This window comes from Hylobates moloch, unplaced genomic scaffold, assembly GCF_009828535.3.
Source record: "Hylobates moloch isolate HMO894 unplaced genomic scaffold, HMol_V3 SCAFFOLD_14, whole genome shotgun sequence".
Taxonomy (NCBI): Eukaryota; Metazoa; Chordata; class Mammalia; order Primates; family Hylobatidae; genus Hylobates; species Hylobates moloch.
In genome coordinates, this window is record NW_026652289.1 from 83,987,349 (window position 1) to 84,011,423 (window position 24,075).

The following is a 24,075-nucleotide window of genomic DNA, read 5'->3' on the forward strand; positions in this document are numbered from 1 at the left end:
AGGGCTCCTCATCACTACGCCATAGTGCCGCTGTTTAGATAACAAAGAACCATCAGACAAGAAGGCCTTTCTCTTGATGAAAAATAAAACACTGAAAGGCTCCCAAGGAAGGTCATGCAAATACAACATCTGTGGAGTCAAACCTCCACGAGGCGATCCAATAAGAGAGACACAGCAATGTCTCGGGGCTCCAGGTCCAGAGTCCAAATTGTCAGGATGAACACAGGGCACAGGGGCGCTGGGTCTCCCGCAAAACTCCCAAGTGTGCTCATGTTTTGGACTCCTTTAACACTTTCCAATACTATTTCAATACCTTTGACTTGAAATTTTTTTCTTTTGTTTTTAAGACAGGATCTCCCCTTGTCACCCAGATTTGAGTGCAGTGGCAAGATCATAGCTCTGCAGCTGCCACCTCCTGGGCTCAAGTGATCCGCCCGCCCGCAGGCTCCTGAGCAGCTGGGACTACAGGTGTGTGCACCACCATGCCCAGTGGAGTCTCACCATGTTGCCCAAGCTGGTCTCAATCTTCTGGGCTCAAGCAATTCTCCTGCCTCAGCCTCCTAAAGTGCTGGGATTACATGCATGAGTTACCGTGCCCAGCACAAGTTTTTTCTTAAACACTATAAAAAGTGTATTTTCCAGGAAAAAAAATCAAATTCTGCATACATCTTTGAAGGGAGTGATGTTAGCAGGACTGTTTCTGCTTTACAAAGAGAGAAAGGATGACAAGAAAGGAGCTGAGCACCCAGGTGAGGAGGGATGCTGGGGCCCTCACCACAGCCCTGTGCCACCCAACCACAGGAGAGCTGTCTGTTCAACAGGGAAACCTGGAATGGCCAGGAGGCTTGGGGTGTGCACAAGCAACACCAGGGACTCATTCCAAAACAAATGCAGCAAATCTTAACATCTTTTTTGGTGCTGAGCTCCCTTGGCAACTGCCACAGCAGCTGCTGCAGAGAGAGGATTTGTAGGCAGGTTCACGCCTGAGGTTGGCTGTGAGGGCAGTGGAGAGATGACCCATGAGGCAGCCCAGCCCAACTGGGCACATCCTCAGCCTGCCTGAGTCATGAGAAGGGACCCAAATGGACCTGCAAGCCTACAATGAAGACGAGACCCTGGAAACAGGCCTAGAGGCAGAGAGGCTCACAGGACACATCACCCACCAGGGCAACCTGGGTCAGCCCTACTGACAGTAAAATAAACAAAGCCACTTCCCTGGATCCTCACCTGGCTCCTCCATGAGGCGGGTGACTCTGTACAAGATCATGCATGGGTGGGCAGAGCAGGGAAGCCCAGTGAAATCCAAGGTGAAGGGTCAGGCCTGCGCGAGAGCCCGCTGCTGCATCTCCCACGGCAAAGTGTCACCTGGGGCTCTCCCATGAGACAGCAGGCGGGGGGTGGGAGGACATCCACTGGGCGCAGCCAGCCCAGGCTACCTAGGTGAGCAGTTAGAATTTAACAGCAAACACCAACAAGGTATAAACAAGCACATGCCCTGACCTGCAGGGAGGGGGCCAGGCCTCTGGCGGGAGAGTCCAGCACTGGGTGGGAGGGCGCTCCTCGGGCTCAGTCAGACTCATCAGCCTTCAGACAGCTTCTGGAAGCACCAGTTGTGGGTATCTGAACACCCAACAGGGGAGAGGCATCTCCCCAAAATTTTCCATGGAACTTAATTAGCCTCAAAGCCAATAAAATCCTGGTGTGGTGTCTACGTAAGCACGCCTGGTCCCTGGATCGTGGCCAGTGCTCTCCCAGCCTCCCGTGCCAGCTGTCAGCAGTGGGGGGCCCTCTGTGCTGCCCCCGCACTGCCTCACCAGGGCCTTGCCACCGTCTAAAAGAAAAGTCAATGAATCACTAAAACATTCCTCCTATAAAGGGAAGACAAATGTTTATTAAGAAATTATAGAAACCAGGTCAGACATTTTGGTATCTTAGTCATTCTTGCTAATTTAAAAAAAAAAAAAAAAAAAATCAAAATAGAAACCCATCCTAGAAACTTGAGACAATGGGAACTTCTCTAGCCAGGAGCACTTGGAGCCGTGGCGCAGCCCAGTTGCCAAGGCAACCCAGTGTTTACCTCCAGTTCTGCTGTGTAGGAGGACCCTGACCGTGAGCAGGGACAGTCAGCCAAGCCACCTCCTCCCAACACCCCAAGGGACAGGCCGCCAGGGCATCCCCAGAGGGCGGAAGGAGGAAGCCACAGCCTCCCCCACAGTGTCTCCCAGGCTGAGCAGCTACAGACAGCACAAAGGAGGGGTGCCTTCACCCTCCCTCCTCAGGACCCCCTGGGGTCTGCTCCCCTGTATACCCACCTGCTGCTTGTCCTGAGGGCTGGAAACCCCTGAAGGCTGTTAAAGAAATGCTCAGATCCCACAGTACAACAGGGAGTAGAAGAAGTGAGAATGGGGCCAGACTGAACCTCAGCTGGGCAGCCAAGGAGCTCAGTTCCCATCCATTAACCCGGCCAGGGCCAGGATCCCAGCAGGCTGCTGGCCCCCCTGGTTTGCAGAGGAGGAGCAGAGAGACCAGGGGGCAGAATGGCCCAAGATGGAGTACCTCATTAGGGACCAAGGGTATACACCCTCTGGCTTGGCTCCAGGGTCCCACCCTCCATCCTGAAGGCTGGTTCAGCCTACGCAGCCACGGCTGGGCACGCACTGCTGCTTCCTACCCTGCTCTTGTAGAGACTGGCCTTTTAAGTGATGCAGCCCCACCGGGGTTCATGGGGCTGGGAGAAACAAACGTCGTGCTGCAGCCCACACCACCTGGCCAGATGCCTCAAGACTGGGTTACTTCCAGTGGAACGATTGTTCTGAGACTTGGCTGCATGGCTGACCACGTGTGCCTGTGCATACACAAGCACACACACACACATGCACGCAAAGACGGGCATATATATATACACACACACGCACACACACTCACATAAATACCCATCTTCCAAGGCCATGTGCAGTGCTAGATGTGCAAAGGAATTCAAATGCTTGGCTCATAATCCAGGGCAACTAGGAAGATCAGGGAAACAAACTTTGAAGTTTCTCAAAGGCTAAAGTGAGTGAACTTAAGAATGATATGGTTTGTCCAAAGCAAACTGCTGAAGGGTACTACCCAGTGCATCATTAGGGAAACTTCAAATCACAAGCTATAAGTAGCCAAGGCTGTATTTCCTGTAAGACTCTAAAGCCTGACAGTAATTCAAGACAACCACCTACCTGCTCGCCAACACAGCAGCTCTACACCTGTGACAGTAGACACTGAAGGGCTCCTGCTCTATCAGCCACAAAGGGGACACAGTGTAAAGTGCTAAAACTAATTTCAACTTTGATAAAAGACGGTACCCTGCAGGCCCCTCAGGCTTACCCAGAGAATGCCCTGGCACCTTAGGCCAAGCAGCAAAGTACAGCCATGCACCACCTAATGACGTTTCAAACAATGACAGTCCACGTGGGATGAGAGGCTGGTCCCATAAGACGATACCCCATTTTAATTGTACCTTTTCTATATTTAGATACAAAATGCTTACCATTGTGTTACAGTTGCTTATAGTATTCAGGACAGTACCATGATGTACAGGCTTGCAGCCTAGAAGCAAGAGGCTACACCATACAGCCTAGGTGTGCAGTAGGCTATGCCATCTAGGTGTGCATAATAAGTGCATTCTATGATGTTCACATGAGGACGAAACTGCCTAACGACACATTTCTCAGAACACACCCCTGTCATTAAGCAACCTATGACTGTAATTTTAGAAAGGGCCTGCCATGCAAGCAGAAAAAAAGGGCGCTCTGGAGAAGATAATAAAACCGTGGGCATCTTCCCTCAGAATGCACAGCTGCAAGGGGCCAGAAACCCTGTGGGTCCTCATGTGCTGCTGTGCAAGGCCTTCTTCTGCCACACCATCCATGCTAGGAGACAAAAACGACAACTGGTGGACAAGCACAGGAGAAACCTTCCACGTGTAAGGCGGGTGGAGAAAGGAAGTGAGACCTCAGCGATGGGATGAAGGGAATCTGAGTCCCTGCCTGCCCTGCCATGGGCCACTTAGCATGCCTAGTGGGAGAGGGACATGGGGGCAGATGGCACCCCTGTGGATACCTTCAATGACGAGTAGGCAAACCAGACATGGCCAGTCATGCAGGTGAGGACAATGGGCAGTAAGTCTGGAGGGCAGATAGGCCAAAATATGCAAAGCAAGACCATGGAGAGCCTGCCAAATGCTCAGACTGCGTGTCACATTTTACATATCCCAGATTCGGATGTGTGGGAACCATGTCATTAACTCCCATTTATCTGCCCTGGTCTATGAAAACGTGTTGGGGTTTGTTGTTGCTATGATGCCTGGGTGCACCCAAGGTGCTGACCCTGGCTCCCAGATCCTGGCTTTGAGCAGCACCCCCAGCCAGTGGCCCAGGTGAATAGCCTTAACCTTTTTGGTAACCCAAGACCAGTGACCTGCTGGACCCATGCCCTCTGCCCCACTCCCAGTCAACAAAGGAGTCAGGTTCTGAGACTCACATAAGCCTTTGCTCTATTTCCAATCTCTTTTCCAACAATTCCTTGCAGACACCCCTATTCATGCTCTGCCATCAACTTTAACTTCTACCAATAGCCCTAAACCAAGTTCCCTTTATTCTTTTTCTTTTTAGTGAACATTTAGACGATAAAAGAGTTAAAGACAAGTAGAAAGGCTCAGAGAAGTTTATCAGAGGAGAAAATTCTGGCTGTATCACAGGCCCTGCATATACTTAGGTGTGGCCCAAGAAGGACTCTCAGGTCTCGCTAACCCGTGCATACCTGTTAGATCTCCAGGGAGCACCTCACCACCTCCCACATGCCAGGACACTTGGCCTCCCCATCCACAGCTTGGACCCACATATGGAAGCACAAGGCCCTTGCCACTAGCTGCCAGTGCTCCAAAAGGGAGTGAGGAGGCCCCAACCAGGGCCCTGGCCACTTGCCAGGCTGCTCAGGCATCACCTCACCTCCTATGTGTGTCCAGTGGACGCTGGGGTCGGGGGAGAAGCCCGTGGCTCCTCTGAGCCCACGTCCTCTCCCCACTCCCAAGCTTCCTCCCACCTGGCCTGTGCTCACAGGAGACAAGCACGTGACACAACTCCACCTTTAGAAACTTTAACTGAGATAGGAGGCCAAGGTAGGCTCTGAGCCACATGCTCTTTGGTGAGCGATTTTTGCTCTGGGCCTTCAATTCTTGCAGAGCTCTTTCATGATGCAACATGGGCTCCAGCTTCAAGGAGACGAGCCTGTGCCCTGTGCCTGGGGACCCAGGGTCACTCATCCATGCAGAGTAGGCCACACCCCTGTGGCACCAGCATAAGGACATTTAATCTGAGGCATCAGGCCTCAGTGCTCCAAACAAGTCACCTTGGGACAGACTGGCCAATGGCCACGGAGTGTAGCCAAGTTTCTGGTTAGCAAGTGTTTTTGTGTGATGAACTTCAAAAACGGAGAACAATAAACAGAATCCTGCCCCTGCCAAATGTGCTCTGTCTTGTTTGTCCAGAATGATTTGACCAGGGACTGGTCAAGGCTGTGTTTCTGGTGCTTGGTGCCATGCTGTGCCCTCCCCCTGCCCCCTGCCCCGCCACCACACACACACACACACACACACACACACACACACACAGACACACACACACACACAATGCCCAACAGCAAATGGCGATCACAGCCTGGCCCTGCATCAGGAGGGGAACTGAAGCAGTGTGGAGGACACAGGAGCCCGGTCACTCTGCTGGGCGGGGCAGCAAGGTGCGAAGGCATAGCCCCTTCACCACAGCCCTAGTTTCAACTGAGCAAACTCCATGTCTCCCCGAAGCGCCTGACTCACAAACAGCTGATAACGTTTGCTGGGGGTGAAGACGGACCTAAGATCTCAAACTGAACTAGAAATCAGAAGTTCCACATAGTTACTATGTTCCAGGTGTGGATGCTCCCCCGTTCAGCAAGCACATGAGCAGGGTGTCACGTCCACTTACACACACCCATATGTGTTTATACACATGTATGTGGCTATGGAGGCATACGAGTGTGTTTATGGCCAAATGGCAGAGCTTTTGGTTGGGTGAGGATTTCTTCTGTGCCCAGTACCCAATTGATGCCAAGAGTAAAACAAGTTCAAGTTTCCATTATTTTGGCCCAGAAGAGTGTCCAAAGCCTTCTGAACTCAGTATCTCCCACCCCGAGGACTGCACTGGTGGCTGTCTTCATGACCCCAACCCCAGCCACACAGCACTGCGGCTGCTTCTGAATTGCCAAGCTGGTGAAAAGTTTATTCCCATCTCGACTGGAAGTTGACTTCTCAAGAAAATAATCCCATTTGGGGCTTTGAAAGGAAAGAAAATGCCGGGTGCGGTGGCTCAACGCCTGTAATCCCAGCACTCTGGGAGGGCGAGGTGGGCGGATCACCTGAGGTCAGGAGTTCAAGACCAGCCTGGCCAACATGGTGAAACCCCGTCTCTACTAAAAATACAAAAATTAGCCGGGCATGGTGGCAGATGCCTGTAATCCCAGCTACCTGGGAGGCTGAGGCAGGAGAATCGCCTGAACCTGGGAGGCGGAGGTTGCAGTGAGCCGAGATCATGCCATTGCACTCCAGTCTGGGGGACAAGAGCAAGACTTCGTCTCAACAAAAAAAAAAAAAAAAAAAAAGGAAAGAAAAACAGGCTCAAGTGTGTGGACTTAGGACAATTTTTGTTTATTTCTTGAAAGCACACAACAACTCACGAGGACTTGGAGAGTGTCACCTGCCATAGGCCCTCTCCAGCCCTAGGAGACAGGCTGCCTGTGGCCACAGGGCCAGGATTCAGGTGGGCTGACCAAGAACACACTCACAGCTACCCTTGAGCTGGCTATTAATACTATCTGGAGCCACTTTCATTCAAAGGAAAATCAGGGTGTCTCGTCTGTTTGGGGAAAGGAGCACCCAGGCCTCCTCCAGGTGGTCCTTTGACTTCAAAAGCCTTCCAAAGCTGAACCCAACCCCCAACATCTCTCCAGTCAAGGAATTTGGAAGATGTACTAGAAACCAACCAGGTGGATGGAAGTGGCTGAGCCTGGCTGCCCACCTTAACCATGTGATCCTGCAGTGGGACAGGCTAATATCCCATTCTCCCACCCCCATGAGGCAATGGAAGTGCCCAACATCACCTGTGCCATATTTTGGACCAAAATTTGTTTAAACCAGACCTGATCACGGGAAAAAATCAGATCAATCCAGATTGTGAGTTGTTCTACAAGACAACTGGCTTCGGGACTTCAAATGCCAGCGTAACATAATAAAGGACCAAAAGACGGGAAACTATCCTAAACTAAGGGAAACTAGAGAGGACAACCAAATGCAATGTGTGATTAACTGGATCCTGAATCCTATACTGGACATTTTAGGAATCGCTAGGAGAACTGAATATGGACTGTGTATCAGATAATATATAAAGAGAGAGGCGAGATGGAAAAGGGAGAAAAATATAGACAAAAAATTAATTTTTCTTTCTTTAGAAAGAAAAAGAGGAGGAAAGGAGAAAAATGTGGCAAAATATTACCCAATGACCCTATGGGAAGAGTATAGGAGTGTTCACTATACTACTCCCTCAACTTTTAAGAAGCAGTAAAATTCTGTGCGGGAAGCTGTGTGCTGGGGACATCCAGATTTCTACTACTACGGGGCCCTGCTCACCTGCAGTCACCTGAAACACTGGTCCAGACAGGAGTGGCAGTAGGACACAGCAGGTACACCCACCTCAGGGGTGGCTGCCCAGGCTCAAGCCCCAGCTCCAATCCCTGTTCCACCCTCACTTACTGTGTAACCTTGGGCACGATTCCTAAGACATTGGAGCCTTAGCTTCCTTATTTGAAATTTAGTAATAATAATAGAGCCTACTTCATAGGGTCCTTGTGAAGATTAGATAGCTTGATGTAAACTAATACAAACAGAACAATGCCTGGCCCCTAGAGCAAACAGTCTGGAAGTCTTAGGATTGTGAAAGCTGAGTGTACCGTTCTAGAAGTTTTTATTTTTAAAACTATTTTAACTGCTTCCTGAAAGCACAAACTGAACACACTTCACAGTGCCTTGGTATCTCAAGATCCCTGCTAGAGTGTTCGTTATGCCAGGGTCTCTCATGCAGACCTCAGGGACTGCTGCGGAGAAACATGTGCCCCTCCACAAATGGCCCCACGCTTGTTCCAGCGCTGGTTGACTGTAGGGCTCCTTCATGACCCATTTAAACACACACACTTACACACGCATATGTTAATAACCTGCTGGTTTGTTTCCTCCCTTGCCTTTAGCTGCTATCCATGTCTTTTGCCCTTCCCCAGTAACCAGTCGGATTAAAGCTATGTGTAAAGTGGGAGCACACAGGACCTAAGAGCAGGAGGCTGTCAGAAGCTTGAGAAGTGGGCTTCATAGCACCTACTCAGAAGGATCGGGCCCCCATCTCTGCTGTGTTCCAGACATGTGAAGCCCCAGACACAGGCTACTGGTTTAATGAACTGCGTCCTATCAGTTCACTCAGGCAGCACAGCCTCCAGCCTTCTTTCAACAAGGGGGGAAGGGGGGTTGGAGATGGCACCACACCAGCCCCCACCCAACTGCTCTGGGGCTGAGCACCCACCACACACTTTCCAGTCTCTGTAAAACCAGAACTGAAGATGGCCAGGAGAGCCAGCCACCAGGCATGCGGGAGTGACAGTGGTTTTGCTAGTACTGTTTTAAATGTTCTCAATGTTCTCACACATGCAAAAGGAGAACTGGAAGAAGTAAACATTTTCAAGAAGGTGGAGTGGCGACACCACAGGTCTCTCCCTCAGAGGGGGGACCAACAAGTGTGGTCTATTTCCTTTAAAAACATAACATAGTACTCCACAACAAATTTAACCAACACTTATCAACCCTGTCAATACCACCACTAGGTCTCAATCCTACAGAAATGCCAGCTCCCCTGCACCAAGACACACACACACCAGAGTCCACTGCTACACAACTTGTAATAGCAAAACAAAAAACAAAAAACAAAAAAAGGCAATGTAGCTGTCCTTTCCATAAGTGAAGGGTAAATAAGTTACAATGCAGCCATATAACCACATCTTGGAATACCATGCGGCTGTGAAAATGAATGAAGATGCCTCGTTTAAGCAAACACACAGAACAAAATGCCAGCAGTGAGATGTTTGCTAGGATCCTATTTAAGTATGTTTCAAAATGTCTACATGGATACACACGTATGCATGCGTGCAAATCCGTCTAGAAGGTCTGTAAAGAAAAACACCAACGTGGGGTAACAGTGGTTCAGTGGCGGTGCAGGCACCTCCCATGCTGCATACACTTCTGCATTGTTTGAGGAGTTTCACAACTAGGGCCACTGGCAGCCGGGGACTTCGAGGGTGTGAGAGGGAGGGGTGGGTGTGCTGAGCCACTGGCCTGTGTGTGTCTCTGAACAAAGCAGGAACCACCAACAAGCCTGGCTTTGCCCTGGGTAAAGGAGATCCCGCCCAGATGCCCTCTGCTCTGCCAGATGCCCTCAGCTCTGCTTTCCCAGGCAGCAGCATCAGGGAGGACCTGCAGGGTGCCCAGGGGGCGGTGTGCTTGGAAACAAGTCTCTAAAGCTGGAGTGTGCCCTGGGGGAGAAGTCGCAATAATCTGTTAGGATCGAATCCTTGCTTCAGTGCGTTAAGATAAATTTCAGGTGAACCCCACCCAAATTATCACAGGAAATGGCTGACAGAATGTGATCTTACTCTACTTCCCTCCTTCACCCAAACAGGGCCAAGTGACCACAAACATGCCTCAGGTTCTACAGGAGGGAAGGCTGGGCACGCCACTGTGCCCACCTTTCCATGGGACCCCCAGAACCCAGAGAGGGCCCAGCATGCAGAGATGTTTTGGCTCCAGCACTGGAGGGAAACAGGACACACAGCAGTTTTGAAAACAATTCTCTGTGGGTACAAATAGGTAGAAATGTATTCAGGGTCTCTCTGCCAAGAAAGACCAAGTGGCCATTCTGCTGGGGGCCTGCCAAGTCTCCCCATTCAGGACAACACGCAGGACTCTCCAGAGGCAGGATCTGGGCAACCAGTCTGCCCTCAAGAGGGCCCCAGCCTGACCTATCTGAAGGTGAGTCCTTGAATTTCTGCATCAAAGCACCTCAGGCTCCAAGAAAATCTGCTCCTGGTCTAGCTGCTCCCCTAAGCCCCTCTGAGCAAACTTTCCAGGTCTGGACTGGGAAGTTCTCATTGGCTAAATAATAAAGCAGCACGAGCTGCAAAGATGCTTTTCTTGGTTTTGTGTTATCATGCATTGTTACAACATCAACAATTACCTAAATGTGACAAAGACCAATGTGTCCACAGGATAACTCCTCGGAGAGTGGGAGTGGGAGACCAAACTGCTAAACAGCTAACCAGGACAGAAAGCTCTTAGCATGAAGCTGTTCAGAGAGCGGGGGTGGAAAATCAGAGCAGAGCCACGGCCAAGGGACCACAAGCGCCTCCAGAGTCAAGGCTGACCCTTGCACTTCCCAAAGGGTCTTCACATACTTGAACCTCATTTCCCTGAAGACTTTGCAGGTGGTCAGGGCAGACATCACCAAGGTGCAAGGAGATCTGGGAACCGGTCCCTGGTCACATAGAGGAACAGCACAGAGCAGCTGGCTACCTTCCTGGTTTTGATATTCACCCACTGCCATGAAATTACTGTGGATCCTGGAAATGCGGGAAGTGGGGCGGGGGCACCTTCCCGCGCCTAATGGAGTACAAGGCCCGGCATGGCCTCAGTCACTGACTGCAGAGACCCCACAATGCTGCTAGAGGCCCACAAACCACGGACACCTGAGCCCACGGCTGCAGCAAAGCCACCACCTTGTGGCCTGCCTTCTCAGTCATCTCTGAGGCCTGCCTGGGTTTCTCCCTTCTGCAAGATGCTCCTTTCTCCCCCCACAGCAAGCTCCTCTTCTCCCTTGAGGAACACCAGTTACTTATGCTCTGCACACCTGGGCAGGGGCTGGAAATGGGCTTCCCAGGGGTGCCCTCCACCAGATGCTGAACCAGACTCCCTTCAGAGGTAGGTTTCTGGGCAGTGCAACTCTCATAATGGGTCACCTGGGGTACCGGTAACATGCATTCCCAGCTGCAGGCTGGAACTGTGTGTACTAGGTCGGCATCAGGGGCCTGGAAATCTGCGTTCTTCCCAACTCCCCGCCAGCCCGCTGCCGGAGCCCTGTGCACTTTCGACTTGGAGGCCGGCTTCCACTCTGGAGGTAGGACTTCTGATGTCTGCACACCTGAAGGGTGGAATAGCTTCTCTGCTTCAAGAATGGGCACCGTAGCACACTGCAGACACTCAAAGGATTGGTCCCATTCTCTTTTGCCTGCCTTCGGTTTCCAGGCGCTCCGAGGAAACCGGCCCCACCTACGGCGGGAGGCCCGGGTCTCCAGCGCCCCTGCGCCAATATTCTAGTCAAGGGGCTCGCGCGGGGCCAGAGCCTGAAGCGGGAGGTGGACCCACCACCAGGAAGACATCCCAGGGCTGAGGCCCTGACGAGCCAGCCCCGCCCACGACGGCGAGCCCCTCCCCTAGGCCACCCCCCTCCTCAATTCCCCGCTACCGGTGCTGCCGAGTATCAGGCCACCCTGACAGGAGCGGTAGAAAAATTTCCCAAACATTAAGAATCCTGCCCAGCACGGGCATCGTCCCTCAAAGCGCATCTCAACCCCAGCCACGCCCCAATCGCTGCCCCTACCCGATACTCAGGGTCCACCTGGAGCCGAGCTGAGCCTAGCCTGGCCCCTCCCCCAGGGCCACACCCACCCTGCAGCCGCGTCCCGAGCTGAACTCTCAGCCCACACTGACTCCCACCCCCAACCTGAGCCCCCACACCCTTAACTGACCCGGAATGTCTAGAAACGGCCCCGCTCTCACCCTCTACCCCATCACCTGCCACGTGGTTTGGGGCGGCCACAACAGCCTCCCCGGGGAAAGTTAGTCCGAGATCCGAAAGCCTCACCTGCAGACCTCGGGCCCTTTCAGTTCCAAATGTACCGGAAAAAAAGGGGGCCTTCAGCTCTAGGGTATCCAAGGCTGCAGCTTCTTTTTATGCCTTTTAATCACTATGTGAACTATTTTACAAATGGTAGACCACCACCCTTGGTCACAAGGCAAGAGTATTCAGTACACGGGTTTTGAGCCTGCCCCCAAGGTATAAGAGGTGAGTGTCACAGAAAAACTCTTGTGAGCTCATTGAAAGCATACAATTCTTTACACCAAAATGGGGAAGGATTGCCGTCCATTAAAATCTGTTCATCTTTGTGTTAAAAACGAAACAAAGGGGGGAGGGAACCGCCACAGATGAATCAACTACAAAGTATCGGGCCGCGCGTGGGAACTGCTGCCGCTGGGCTGGCGGGGGCGGGCGGTGATCCCCAGGCTGGAGGCTCAGCGCCCGCCCTGGCGCAGGTGCCGCCCGCCCCGCACCGACCCAGGGCAGGTGAGAGGTGGGCAGGCGAGAGGGCAGCATGGAGGATGGGCAGCGGCCAGGGCATTCCTTTCCCCAGAGAGCCTCGAGGCCGAGGAGCCCTAGGGCCGGGCGCGCCCCAGCCGGGCCGGATGGGCGGGGGCTCCCACAAAGAGCCTCAGGCGGGGAGCGGGACCCGGGACCGCCGCCCGCATCGCCCAGCGCCACCGCTGACTTTGGCCACGACAAATTAAACCTTAAGAGCGCTGAAAAATTACAGGAAAAAGAGAGCGAAGAATGTGCCGAGCGGCGAAGGAAGCCTTGTCCCTACGTGAACTTCGCCCGTCGCGCGCCGGGGCCGGCCCCTCCCCTCCTGAGCGCGCGCCCGGGCAGCGGGGGAGGAGACGAGGAAGGACCCCGGAGAGCTTCCCCTGCCCCCGCTCCGGGCGCCCCACCGTCACGAGTGCCGCCTGCGGTCCACACCCAGGCCGCCCGCACCTGCCCGCGCCGCCTCCCGGCCGGGCGGGGTCCCCGCCCCCGGCCCAAATGACTACATCCGCCCCCGCGGCCCCACCCGAGCGCGCCCAGGGAGGGGGCGTGCCCGGCGGGGGCGCGGTCGCCTGGCGGGCGCCGGCTCCGAGACCTAGGACCCGCCTCGCGCGGCGCGCGGGGACAGCCGCGGGTCGGAGCGGCGAAGGAAGGGGCGAGGCCCCGGGCATCCCGGCCCGCCCGGCCCCCACCTCGCACCCCGCCGGCGGCTCCGGGGGCGTGGTCGGGCAGCTCGCGCCGACCCCTTCCGCGCGATCCGGGCGCCCGCGCCGCCCCACTGACCTGTGTGAGTTCTCAGGTGCGCCTTGAGGTGCGAGGATTTCCCGTAAACTTTCTCGCAGCCCGCGTAGTGGCACTTGTGCTTCCTCTGCGGGGACTCGAGGTCGGCGCGACTTCGGCCCCGCCGGCCCCTTTGTCTGAGGCCGGGCTCGCCGCTCCCCGCGGGCCCCGGCTCCCGCTCGGGCTCCAGCCCCGCCTCGGGCTCCGGCTCGCTCCACGCCGGGCTGGGGGGCGCGGCCGCCGCGCCTTCGGCGCTGGGGGAGGCCGGCTGGGGGGCGGGCGGCGGCAGGCGGCAGGGGGTCCTCGCCTTCCGGGCCGCGGCGCCCTCTCTGCGCTCCGCCGCGGCGGGCGCCGGCGCTTGCTGGTTGAGGTCCGCTAGGATCCGCGCCACCACGAACAGCGAGGCGCTGTCCTTACCGTCGCGGCGCTCCTCGACGCGGGGCAGCGTGGGGGTGGCGGCCACGGCCGCGCCCTCGGGCCGGGACTCCGGCCCCTCCCGCGGCCCATGCACGACCGCGCGGCTCGACATGGACACGAGGCACTCGGCGGCGAAGTGGTCCACATAGGCGGCGGCTGCCATGCTGCGGGCTGGGGCCGGCGGCGGTGCTCTTGCTGCGAGGCGTCAGCCGCGCATCCGCACCCACGGCCTCGGGAGAGCGGGCGGGGGGCGGGGGCGCGGCGCGCCCTCTCCTCGGGCTGGGCTGGGCTGGGCGCGCAGCCGCCTGTGCCGTCACCCGCGCGGCTCCGCGTCTGCGAGGCGCCGGCCCGGCCAGGCACCGAAAAGTGAGCGCATGGGGGGCGCGGGCGACTGGAGTCCCTGCGCGGCGTCAGGGGCGGCCGGTTCTAAGGATGCCGAGCGGCAACGTTAAGGACTACCGCGCCAAGTCGCGGCCGCAGCTTCGCCGCGCATTGTGGCTGGCGGGACAGCTGCCGTGCGCGCCGCGGCTCGGTGTGGGCGGCCTGGCCCCAGGGGTGGGCGGGGCCGGGGCCACATCTGGACCCGACGTCAGCCCCCAGCCACATCCTGGCGGCGCAGGTTACAGGCGGCGGCGGCCGCGGGGAGCTGCGCGCGCGGAGGGGGCGGGGAGCCCAGAGCGCGCACCGGCGGAACGGAGCGGTCGCGTGCCCGCGCCTGGGGAAGGGGGCGTGACTGAGGGCCGGGACAGACGCCATTGGTCCGTGGGTTCATGGCCAGGCCAATCCGGGCCGCAAGAGGGGCGTGCCCGGTCCCGGGCCCTGCGCGAGGCCAGTGGGCGTGTCCCCTGGGCCGGTGGGAGGAGGGGCGGAAACTGGAGTGGGGCGCGCTGACGCGTGACGTCCAGGGACGGTGGGCCGGGTAGTCGCGGCGCGGAGCGGCTGTCCGTACCCCCCGCGGCGGGGACACAGCGGGCACTTGTCTGCCGGAGCTTTTGTGTGGTGACAGCCTTGGCCCCCGGTATGGAGGGGAGCGGTTTCTGGAGAGCGCCATTTGTTCCGCCCGCGATGGGCGCCGGCGGGGAGGCGTGTCTGCCCGGCCGGGCGCGGGGCTGCCTAGGGGCGGAACGTACTCGCGCCGCGCCCTCCGCCGCCGGCTTGCCGGGTGGCCGCGCCTAGAGCCTCAGGCCGCTCGCCCTCCCCACGCCCCTGCCTTGCAGAGCTCCGGGAGTCCGGGCGGGTCAGCTCCCGCGGGAGGGACAGACTCTTCGGGCTCGTTCCTGGCGGCTGGGATCCGGGGTGCGGCCGCGCTGTCCTTGAGCTCGGGTCAGCCCGAGCAGGACTAGCCTCGGCTGGCGGTGAGCCTGGCAGCCCGGGTGGCGTGGCGCGCCCACCGTGGCCTGTGCCTCCAGAAGCGAACTACGTGCCAGGGCGGCCGGCGCCGCTGCTGAGGGAACGCGGGGCCCCTTCCTCCCCCTCCCGCCCCAGGCCCGCTGCCAACTCTTCTAGGCTGTCCGTCTCCCACCGCGGTCGGGGGGGGCTTCAAACGCCACCAGCTGCGAGGACCCCGCCCACCGCGCCCCACCCGCCCGCTGTCTGGGCCTCCCGGAGGAAATGCTCGGCTGCGCCCAGCCCGCGCCTCCTAGCCCGGGCCGGGCCAACTTGCCCTTGACTCTCCCGGTAACCTCTACCCCAGCCCGCGGCCCCAGCCATTCTGCAGGCCTGGGCCGTCCTCGGAGACGCCGGTGAATAACTTCCCAGCGCCGCGGAACCGGGCTCAGCAAACCCCCTACTGCTTTGCCCCGGTGCATTGTGCTTAATGGACGTTCGAGGGAGTCAGCCACCCTTGCTGTGTTCTGAGAGGAGCCTGGAGAATGAAGGATCCCGGGCACTCACCCTCATTGGACCCCAGCAGTGGGAGGGGGGTGTCATTCTTCTCTCAGAATTAAGGTTAATAGCCGAGTTCAAGTTCTCACCAAATTAATTTGGGGTTGGAGCTCAGTAAGACTGCTTTTCAGATAATCGACGGGGGACTGAAACAGCCATTCTGGGTTGCGTGTTACAGTGAACGGCAAACTGCATGGATGTTTGAGCATCCTCAGTATCTATAACTAAAACCCTGAAATGCGGTCTCGCTGATTTGAGTTGCTACCCTTTGGGGAAACTGAAGGTGCTGGACTGGGTCTGGTCTCTCTAGGAGGGTCTGTGCTTGGTAGAAAGTAATCATGTTTCTTCCAGGCAGATTGTGTTGATGACATTTAATAAGAGACGTGTGTCCTGACCAAGTAATGATTCGGAATGTTCCTCCATTCCCACCACATGTCACAATCAGTCACTTCTTAAGGAAGGAGTGGTCCTACACCAGCTTATCAGCCACCCATACCCTCCTGGCCCCTTTCCAGCCAGCAGAATTCTCCTCAATCTTCAAGGTGCCACGTCTCCCCACTGGGTCACGCCAGCCGGCATACACAATGGTAGGCCACCTAAAGTCTGCACTATTCTAATATTGGGCTACTACAGCCATGAACAAAACAGGCCTGCCTTGAGTGAAGGGATGCACTACGTGGTCAAGGGTCCTCTGCACTGATGGAACCCCTTCCAAGAGTTTTCCAAGAATGTGAGTCCCAAAGAATTTTGACTGTGCCCTGTGGCATTCTGGATAGAAAACTGAGCCCCTTGGCTGGTTTCTCAAAAATCCTCTCATCAAGCATTTGATGATTGTCGTGGTGTTCACTGACTGTATCCCAAACCTACGAAGTGTCTTCCGGACAGACACAGCTCTTCCCCAAAGAAAATCTCCTCTTAGCTGAGAGTCCATGTTTTCTAAGTAAGATTTTGACAGAGATGACCTATGTATATGTGAGGGCTGGGCCGTCTCGTTTCAAATGGAAGCAACAGAAAAGCAGAGCAGGTGTGTCTGGGGAGTATAGAGACTAAAGGCTGAAAGGGTGGTTGAGTTTCTGGGTAAAGTTGGTGGATGGTTAGTATGTGTTGACTTTAACTTCCTTCTGGAGCATTTGTTAGAAGGCAGAAATCCACAAAGACAGGAGAACAAGAGGAAGTAACAGCAACACAGTTTTTGAAGCTAAAATACTTAGCAGATCCAAGAAAATGAAACCCTGAGATAGTAGCTAGGAAGGAAAGCTAAGAACATACTCCATGGAATCCCCCAGAAGGTTCACTAATGGGTGGCACTACGTACCTCTGAATGTGAGAGTAAACGGGGGTGAAAATAAGATTGGCAGAACGTCTGCTTGAGGAGCACTCAGAGGCCCATATCTGCACCCCAATTTCATGCAGCCTGACAGCTGCCCCTTCCTTGTTCTGACAAAAGGCTGGATATTTATGACCTGAAAAAAGTAAAAGGCAGCGTCTTGGGTGGGTGGACACCAGGCACAATTAAGGACAGAGGTACGGTAATAGGATCAGGGGATTAAATGCACACATGGATACTGGATGCTGAGACCCACAAGCCCCTTTCTGGGATTTCAGAATGCAAGCAGCCAGGAGACTAGAAGGGTCTTTCCTGGGGGAGCCTACCATCCCAAGGGGAAACACCCAGACATTCTGACATTTGTGGCTGCCCAACTAAACAGCCAGCTCACCCTATAGGGAAGGCCACAGTTAACACTGCCACTCATGTGCACAGAAGTTCTTATCAGTCTCTCAGTCCCTCCCAGGCAAAATACAAGCAGGCAGCCAGAGCTGACTGGCATCTCAGGAAACCCTGTGTCATGAAATACAAAGCTACGGTAGAGTTTTTAAAAAGCAAGTTGGAAGAAACAGACTATGCAGAAAGAAGTAAACATCAACAAAACCGTCAATAATTTCATTAAATTTTAAAAGACATACAACCTGTGAAGGGAGAACATATATAAAGAAACATTCAGGGGAAAAACAAAAAGTGTTCTTGAGATGTTTACAAGGTAGCAGAAATGTAAAAGTAAAAAACCTTGAAAGTAGAACCAAAATTAAAAATATATATAGAAAATAGAGAAAAGCTAAATTAGTGGGCCAACCAAAAAATTTATTGATCAACGAATAGGGACCCCCAACAGGTGATCAGAGAAAACACAAGAGAGAAAATCGTCAATGAATTATTAATCCGAGAGGTCTTCACCACATGCTGAAAGGGAGAGAGCCCAAAACAGTGGGAAAGAATAGCTCTACGCCAAGACATATCATTGGTGAGTTTCAGAATGCAGGGGACAAAAGTGTCCTAACATTAAAACAGGTCACATACGGATAGTCGGGTCAGAATGACCGTGGGCCTCTCCACAACAACCAGTTGAAGTTAGAAGGAAGGGAACAAAGCCGTGGGAAATAAATGTAAAGGAAAATTATTTTCCAGCCTTCACCCAGCCAAACTATAAACCAAGTATTTTTCAGATGCATGAGGTTTCAAAAAATTTATCTCCCATGCATCCTTTCTCATAGTAGGAAGCCACCAGAGGTTATACTTCATCAAAACAAAGATGTAAACCAAGAAAGTGGGAGACATGTGATCCAGAAAGCAGGAAAGTCACTGCAGGATGGAAGGGAAAGGAAGTCCCAGGTGATAGCTGCCCAGCCAGGTGCAGAGGGTCAGCAGCCCAGGCTGGAGTAGATCAGCAGCTCCAGGAACACGTCTTCAAGACGTAGGATGAACAGTGTCCCTGTATCAGTCAGGAGAGATTGGGCCACACAGCAAAGCTCAAAGGTTTATTTCTGGCCATGCTGCATGTCCATAGGGAGGCACCTGGGGACAGCAGGTTGATGGAGCAGCCTCTGTCTAGAATGTGCTGATTGCCGCACAGAAGACAAGGGATAGCATGGACCCAAGGGTGCTAGCTATCCCTTCTTTCCCACACACAAAATACATTTTACCCCTCCCTGGGTGGGCCTGACCCATCTCACATGCCTTTTTAGTCTGGGTCTAGAGGCCAGAGACAGGATAACAGGAATTTGAGGTGAGGGACATTCTGTGGCAGCCAGCTCAAAGCCCAGGAGCCCCGTGGGAGGAACAGTGGCTTCTTCATGTGGCTCATGTGGTTCCTCTTGGTCTAGAGATCTACGGCCTAAAGATGAATTGTCTGGGCCCCCGCTGCTCATATGCACACCCAATGCTGGAAGTGCAAAGAGAATAACACAACAAACAGCCTAATTCAGAAAAGGGAGGAGGGGGAGACATGCAGTAGACAGTATCCATAGCAATCCTGAAACCCTGCTGGGCAGATACTGTCCCCTGCTCTAAAGTGAGACTAGTCCTTGAATAGCCTCAAATCTGCTCACTGTGGAGCTTGGGGATGGGGCAGCCAGGGGCTTTACTCCACCCTCGGGAAGTTTTTCCTTTTGCAGTTTATATCTCACAGTTCTGGAGGCCAGAAATTGTATTCCAGCCACAGATTGTATTAATCCTAGTTTTGGGCACTGCTATTTTCTCAAAAATGTGGTTAACATCTTACCTAGTCTCTTTGCTTTCACTTGGTTTCATTGTCAGTATCTACTCAGTACTTTTCAAGACATGTCTCTCTCTCAACTTGATTGCAGATCCTCTGAGCCTCTCAGTCCTTGATGGTAGAGTAACACCCTTGCTTTTCCCTGAATCTTTTAAGGTATCCAAGGTGACAATTTACCAAATATTATGCCATTCAATACATGGATGACCATGCTTCGAGCCTTCAGAATCCATTTTCCCACTGCCTGCTTGGTCAGCCACATATCTTGGTTTCTGTTGCAGCAGTGCCCCATTCCTGGTTACTATTCTCTGGATCAGTCAGGATCAGCTAAGTTATGCTACAGTAACAAATAGTTCCTGAAGCTCACTGGCTTAAAATAACAAAAGCCTAATTCTCAGTACATTGAGGGTTGGATGGGGACTTTGTTCTCTGTCATTATCATCCTCACCCCAGCACTCAGATCAACAAAGCAGCCACTCTCTGACAGTCACCATGGCAGAGGAAAAAGGGACTTTCTGTAAGGTCTTGCATTGACCCAGAAGTGACACACATCATTTCTGCTCATAACTGGTCACACGGACCATCTACTAAAGACTGCATGTTTTGTGTTTCTCCAGGATTTATATGTTGAAATCCTAATCCCAATATAATGATATTTGGAGGGGAGATTTTGAGAGGTAATTAGGTCATGAGTGGAATTAGTGTCCTTAGAAAAGAGACCCCAGGCAGGGCACAGTGTCTCTCGCCTGTAATCCCAGCACTTTGGGATGCCAAGGCAGGTGGATTCACTTGAGGTCAGCAGTTCAAGAACAGCCTGGCCAACACGGTGAAACCCCGTCTCTACTAAAAAAAATACAAAAATTAGCCAGACATGGTGGTGCACACCTGTAATCCCAGCTACTTGGGAGGCTGAGGCAGGAGAATCGCTTGAACCCAGGAGGCAGAGGTTGCAGTTAGCTGAGATCATTCCACCGCACTCCAGCCTAGGTGAGCAAGACTGTCTCAAAAAAAGAAAAAAAAAGAAAAGAGACCCCAGAGTACTCCCTGGCCCCTTCTACCATGTGAGGTTATAGTGAGATGGCCTTCTGTGAACCAGAAAGTAGGGCTTTACCCGACACCGGATCTGCCAGCTCCTTGATCTTGGACTTTCTGGCCTCCAGAACTGTGAGATATAAATTTTTGTTGTTCATAAGCCTCCCAGTTTCTGGCGATTATGTAATAGCAGCCTGAACAGACTAAGATACCATCCTGTCAACAGGGAGCCAGGAGTAGACCCATGATGTCCAAAAAGCAAGGAACTGAGCTATTCAGGGACACATTAAGAGTTTCTCCAATACCCAATCTGACTTGAGAAGATTGAGAAAACTGGTGAAGGGTTTGGGATTGAAATAATAAGTAGACAGAAAACTAAATGAAGGGAAAAGACAATAAAGAGCTCCAAAGAAAACAAAAAGAAAGTCTGTTATAGTTGACTACTTGGCACAGTTGCAAATAGTGTTTTCATAATGCTAATAATACTGAACACTGATCTTATAAGCTTTTCTGCATGGATCTGGTAGGGGGATGGGGTACTCAGGTGTACACATGGCACAGGGGTGGGAGGGAAGTCCCTATCTACATAATGGGAAGTCAATAGGCAGGGCTCCAAACTGAAAAACCGAGAAGCAGCGATGCAATCGTGCTGTGGTTGGCAGAATTCTAAGATGGCCCCAGCATCCTGCCTGTGGTCTGTACTCACCTTCTTTCTCCCAGTTAGTCAAACACTCGGTGTTTCTGTGAAGGAGTTTTGCAGATGTGATCAAGGTCCCAAATCAGTTGACTGGAAGATAGGGAGATGGTATCTGGGTGGGCCTGTACTAATCCTCTAAGCCCTTTCAATCTGGGTCAAAGGTCAGAGACAGGGAACTCAGAGAGAGTAGAAGCAAGACAGGGATTTGAAGTGAGGAAGAGTCTGTATTGCTGGCTTTAAAGACAAAGGGGCCACATGGTAAGGAACCCCGGCAGCCTCTGGTAGTTGACAGTGGCTCCCGGATGGCAGTCAACTGAAATGGAGACCTCAGCCTTGTAACCACAAAGAAGACTCCTACCACGTGGAGCTTGCACAAGGCCCCAAGCTGCAGAGAACACAGCCTGGGCAATACTTTGATTTTAGCTTCTTGAGACCCTGAGCAGAAAACCCAGCTGCACCTTGCCCAGGCTTCTGATCACAGAACCTCAAGATGCTAAACCAGTGCTGTCTCCAGCCTCTAAGCTTGTGCTGTTTTGTTATGCAGCAGGGGAAAATGAATACCCATGCTGTTTGAGTTGTGAAAATAATTAGGTGAAAGAGGAAAAAGAGATCATTTCTAGGGAGGGAAAGTGGAGGAAAGGAGGGAAGGACTGCTGTGTTTCCTAACAAACCTTGTAGAACGACTTGACTCTTCAAGTGATGTGCATGGTTAGCTTAGATGTAAGGAAAAACAAAAATCAAAAGATGGGGTCAGAGACCACTAGCTGCCCAGTGAAATCTCTCCTCTCTTTCCACAGTTGCGACTCAGTTCACTTCCCAGACACCTTTGTTTGTTTGTTTGTTTGTTTGTTTGTTTGTTTTTTGACAGAGCCTCGCTCTGTTGCTCAGGCTGGAGTATAGTGGCACAGTCTCTGCTCACTGCAGCCTCTGCCTCCTGGGTTCAAGCGATTCTCCTGCCTCAGTTTTCTGAGTAGCTAGGATTACAAGTGCGTGCCACCACGCCCGGCTAATTTTTGTATTTTTAGTAGAGACGGGGTTTCACTGTATTAGCCAGGTAATCCGCCTGCCTTGGCCTCCCAAAGTGCTGGGATTACAGGCGTGAGCCACGGCACCCGGCCTTCCCAGACACCTTGGTAGTTAGGTGTGACCAGGTGACTAATTCTCAACATGGGAGTATGAGTGGAGGGGCTGCCTGTCACCTCTGTGCTGGGGCTTTTAAGAGAGCAGGTCTCCATGCTGCAGCTTCCCTTCCCTGCCTGCCATTTGCATGTTTATGGCGACAAAGCTCTAGAGGATGATGGAGCCACTAAATAGAACGAGTCTGGGACACAAAGGTCTTTTGGCCAAGAACATGCTCCCGAACCATCACTGTGTTTCAGCCACAGTATACATTGGGGTCCACCTGTTACTAGGACTTAGCCTACCGTAATCAATGTGGAAAATGGGACAGGGAAGAAAAACAACAGGTGCCAGGTAGAGTGGGGCTGGACTTTTTTCTGGAGTGTGGCTCTCTAGGCTTCCTGGTGACAGCCAGGCTGTGAGATGCCCACTCTGGGCACTGTCCTCCCTTCCTCCCAGGGCAGCCATTGCCTGCAAGCCCTGCTTCTGCTCACAGAGCCCAGCCTGGAGCTGAGGGTGGTTTGGTTTATCCAGGATGTCGCATAGTGTTAGCGCTCAGTGCCCCCCAACTCAGAGGGCAGGCAATGTCCTCTTCAGCCCAGGAATCATGTGTAAGCGCTCAAGCCCCCCACACACTCTCCTATCTGCTTTTGACCTGTCTCCTAATGTACTCATAATGTCACCAAGGAATCCTTCCATCCAAGGAGGGCTTTGACCCCAAAGTTTTTGCAGCCTTCAAGCCTGACCATTTCAGAATGGGGTTGTTGGATGATGAGCTTCTGAGGAAAACCTCATTTCAGTCACTTCTGGTTTGGCGTTGTACAAAGAACAAGCCATTTTCTGTCGTATGACATGGGGTTGGGATAGAAAACTCTGTTTTCATGCCCGGTCTCCCAGTAGTCCAAAGTGCAAAATAATTGATCAAGTTCTAAAGGACGAAAGCCAACTTCACATCTGGTGCACATTTACACGGGGAAAGATTAAAACCAGCAATGCTTCTGAATCCAAGCCATCGAAACACCGGAGAGGTATTTACAGTGTCTGCAACAAATGTACAAGGGAAGCATGTTGAAATGACGGACGATCCCTTCTAGGCTTGCCAGAGCAGATGGCTCCCGCTCCTAAACATGAAAACTGACATGGGATCCCTGCCCTCCGTCGTGATCTGGGAAGATCTCCAGCCTTGATGACAATTATCCATTCTACGTGTCCCCTCCTTGGTTGTCTGCCATTCGTAACTGGTGATCCTCTCCCCAGTTAGGTCTCAGGGTCAAATGCTGCATTTTATCCCATTGACTCTGAGATTCCTGCCAAGCCTCTGATCAATAGCAATAAGCCCCCACCCATCAGCGCTCACCAGGCACATTGACACACACAGGAACTCTACACGGAAGGTGCCATTCATTCCCATTTCCAGGTGAGAAAACTGAGCCTCCATCAGGCCAAGAGACTCCCAGAGCCACATGTAGCAAGATGCAGAGCCCAGGCTCTTGGCCTAGAGTCCTTTCACCTCACGCTGGTGCCCCCACCGCCAGCCTACAGGAAGCTAGCCAATTAACGCAGGGACTTACCAAATCAATTCAGGGAGATCCAGGCTGGTTCATTCTGGGCTGTCACGGGAATCCAGTCTAGTGAGTGTTCTTATTAATGGGATTGGGAGGATTTATCATGAACAATGTAGGCTATGATTGCCTTGAATTCTGGGCTGTTTGCATCTAGAGCTGAAAGACGGCAAGGGTTAGCCGTACCGATACACATGAAGTGGTTTTTCTTTTTGTTACTGCTAAAGTGAGTACCAGTCAGTAGCATCTAGGCACCATCAAATCACAGGAAGTGGAGCTGGAAATGAACTGCTAGGCCACTCATGGTCAGGTTGAGCTCAGCAATCAGCACACATGGTCTGTTGTTAACCTGGGGGTGGCAGGCAGTGAATCCTCGATCTATCATGTTCTTCATGTATTCAGTTAGTTTTATGGGCTCTGGGCTGTCTTTGTAGGACAGCATATTGAAGAGTCAGGAGCCCTTGTCCTGATTTTATAGTTCAACAAATTGATTTAAAATATTTTCAGAATATAGGTCT

General features: G+C 53.2%; 1 protein-coding gene across 1 annotated transcript in view; it reads right to left on the bottom strand.

The window, feature by feature from the left end:
- The window catches only part of KLF13 (KLF transcription factor 13), a 51,317-nt gene extending 36,933 nt beyond the window's left edge, over positions 1–14,384 (bottom strand). The window contains exon 1 of the mRNA XM_032174469.2: positions 13,299–14,384. Within this exon, the coding sequence (XP_032030360.1) occupies positions 13,299–13,875 (577 nt within the window). The 5' untranslated portion in view covers positions 13,876–14,384. The remainder of the gene's footprint in view (positions 1–13,298) is intronic.
- Between the last annotated feature and the right edge of the window lie 9,691 nt (positions 14,385–24,075).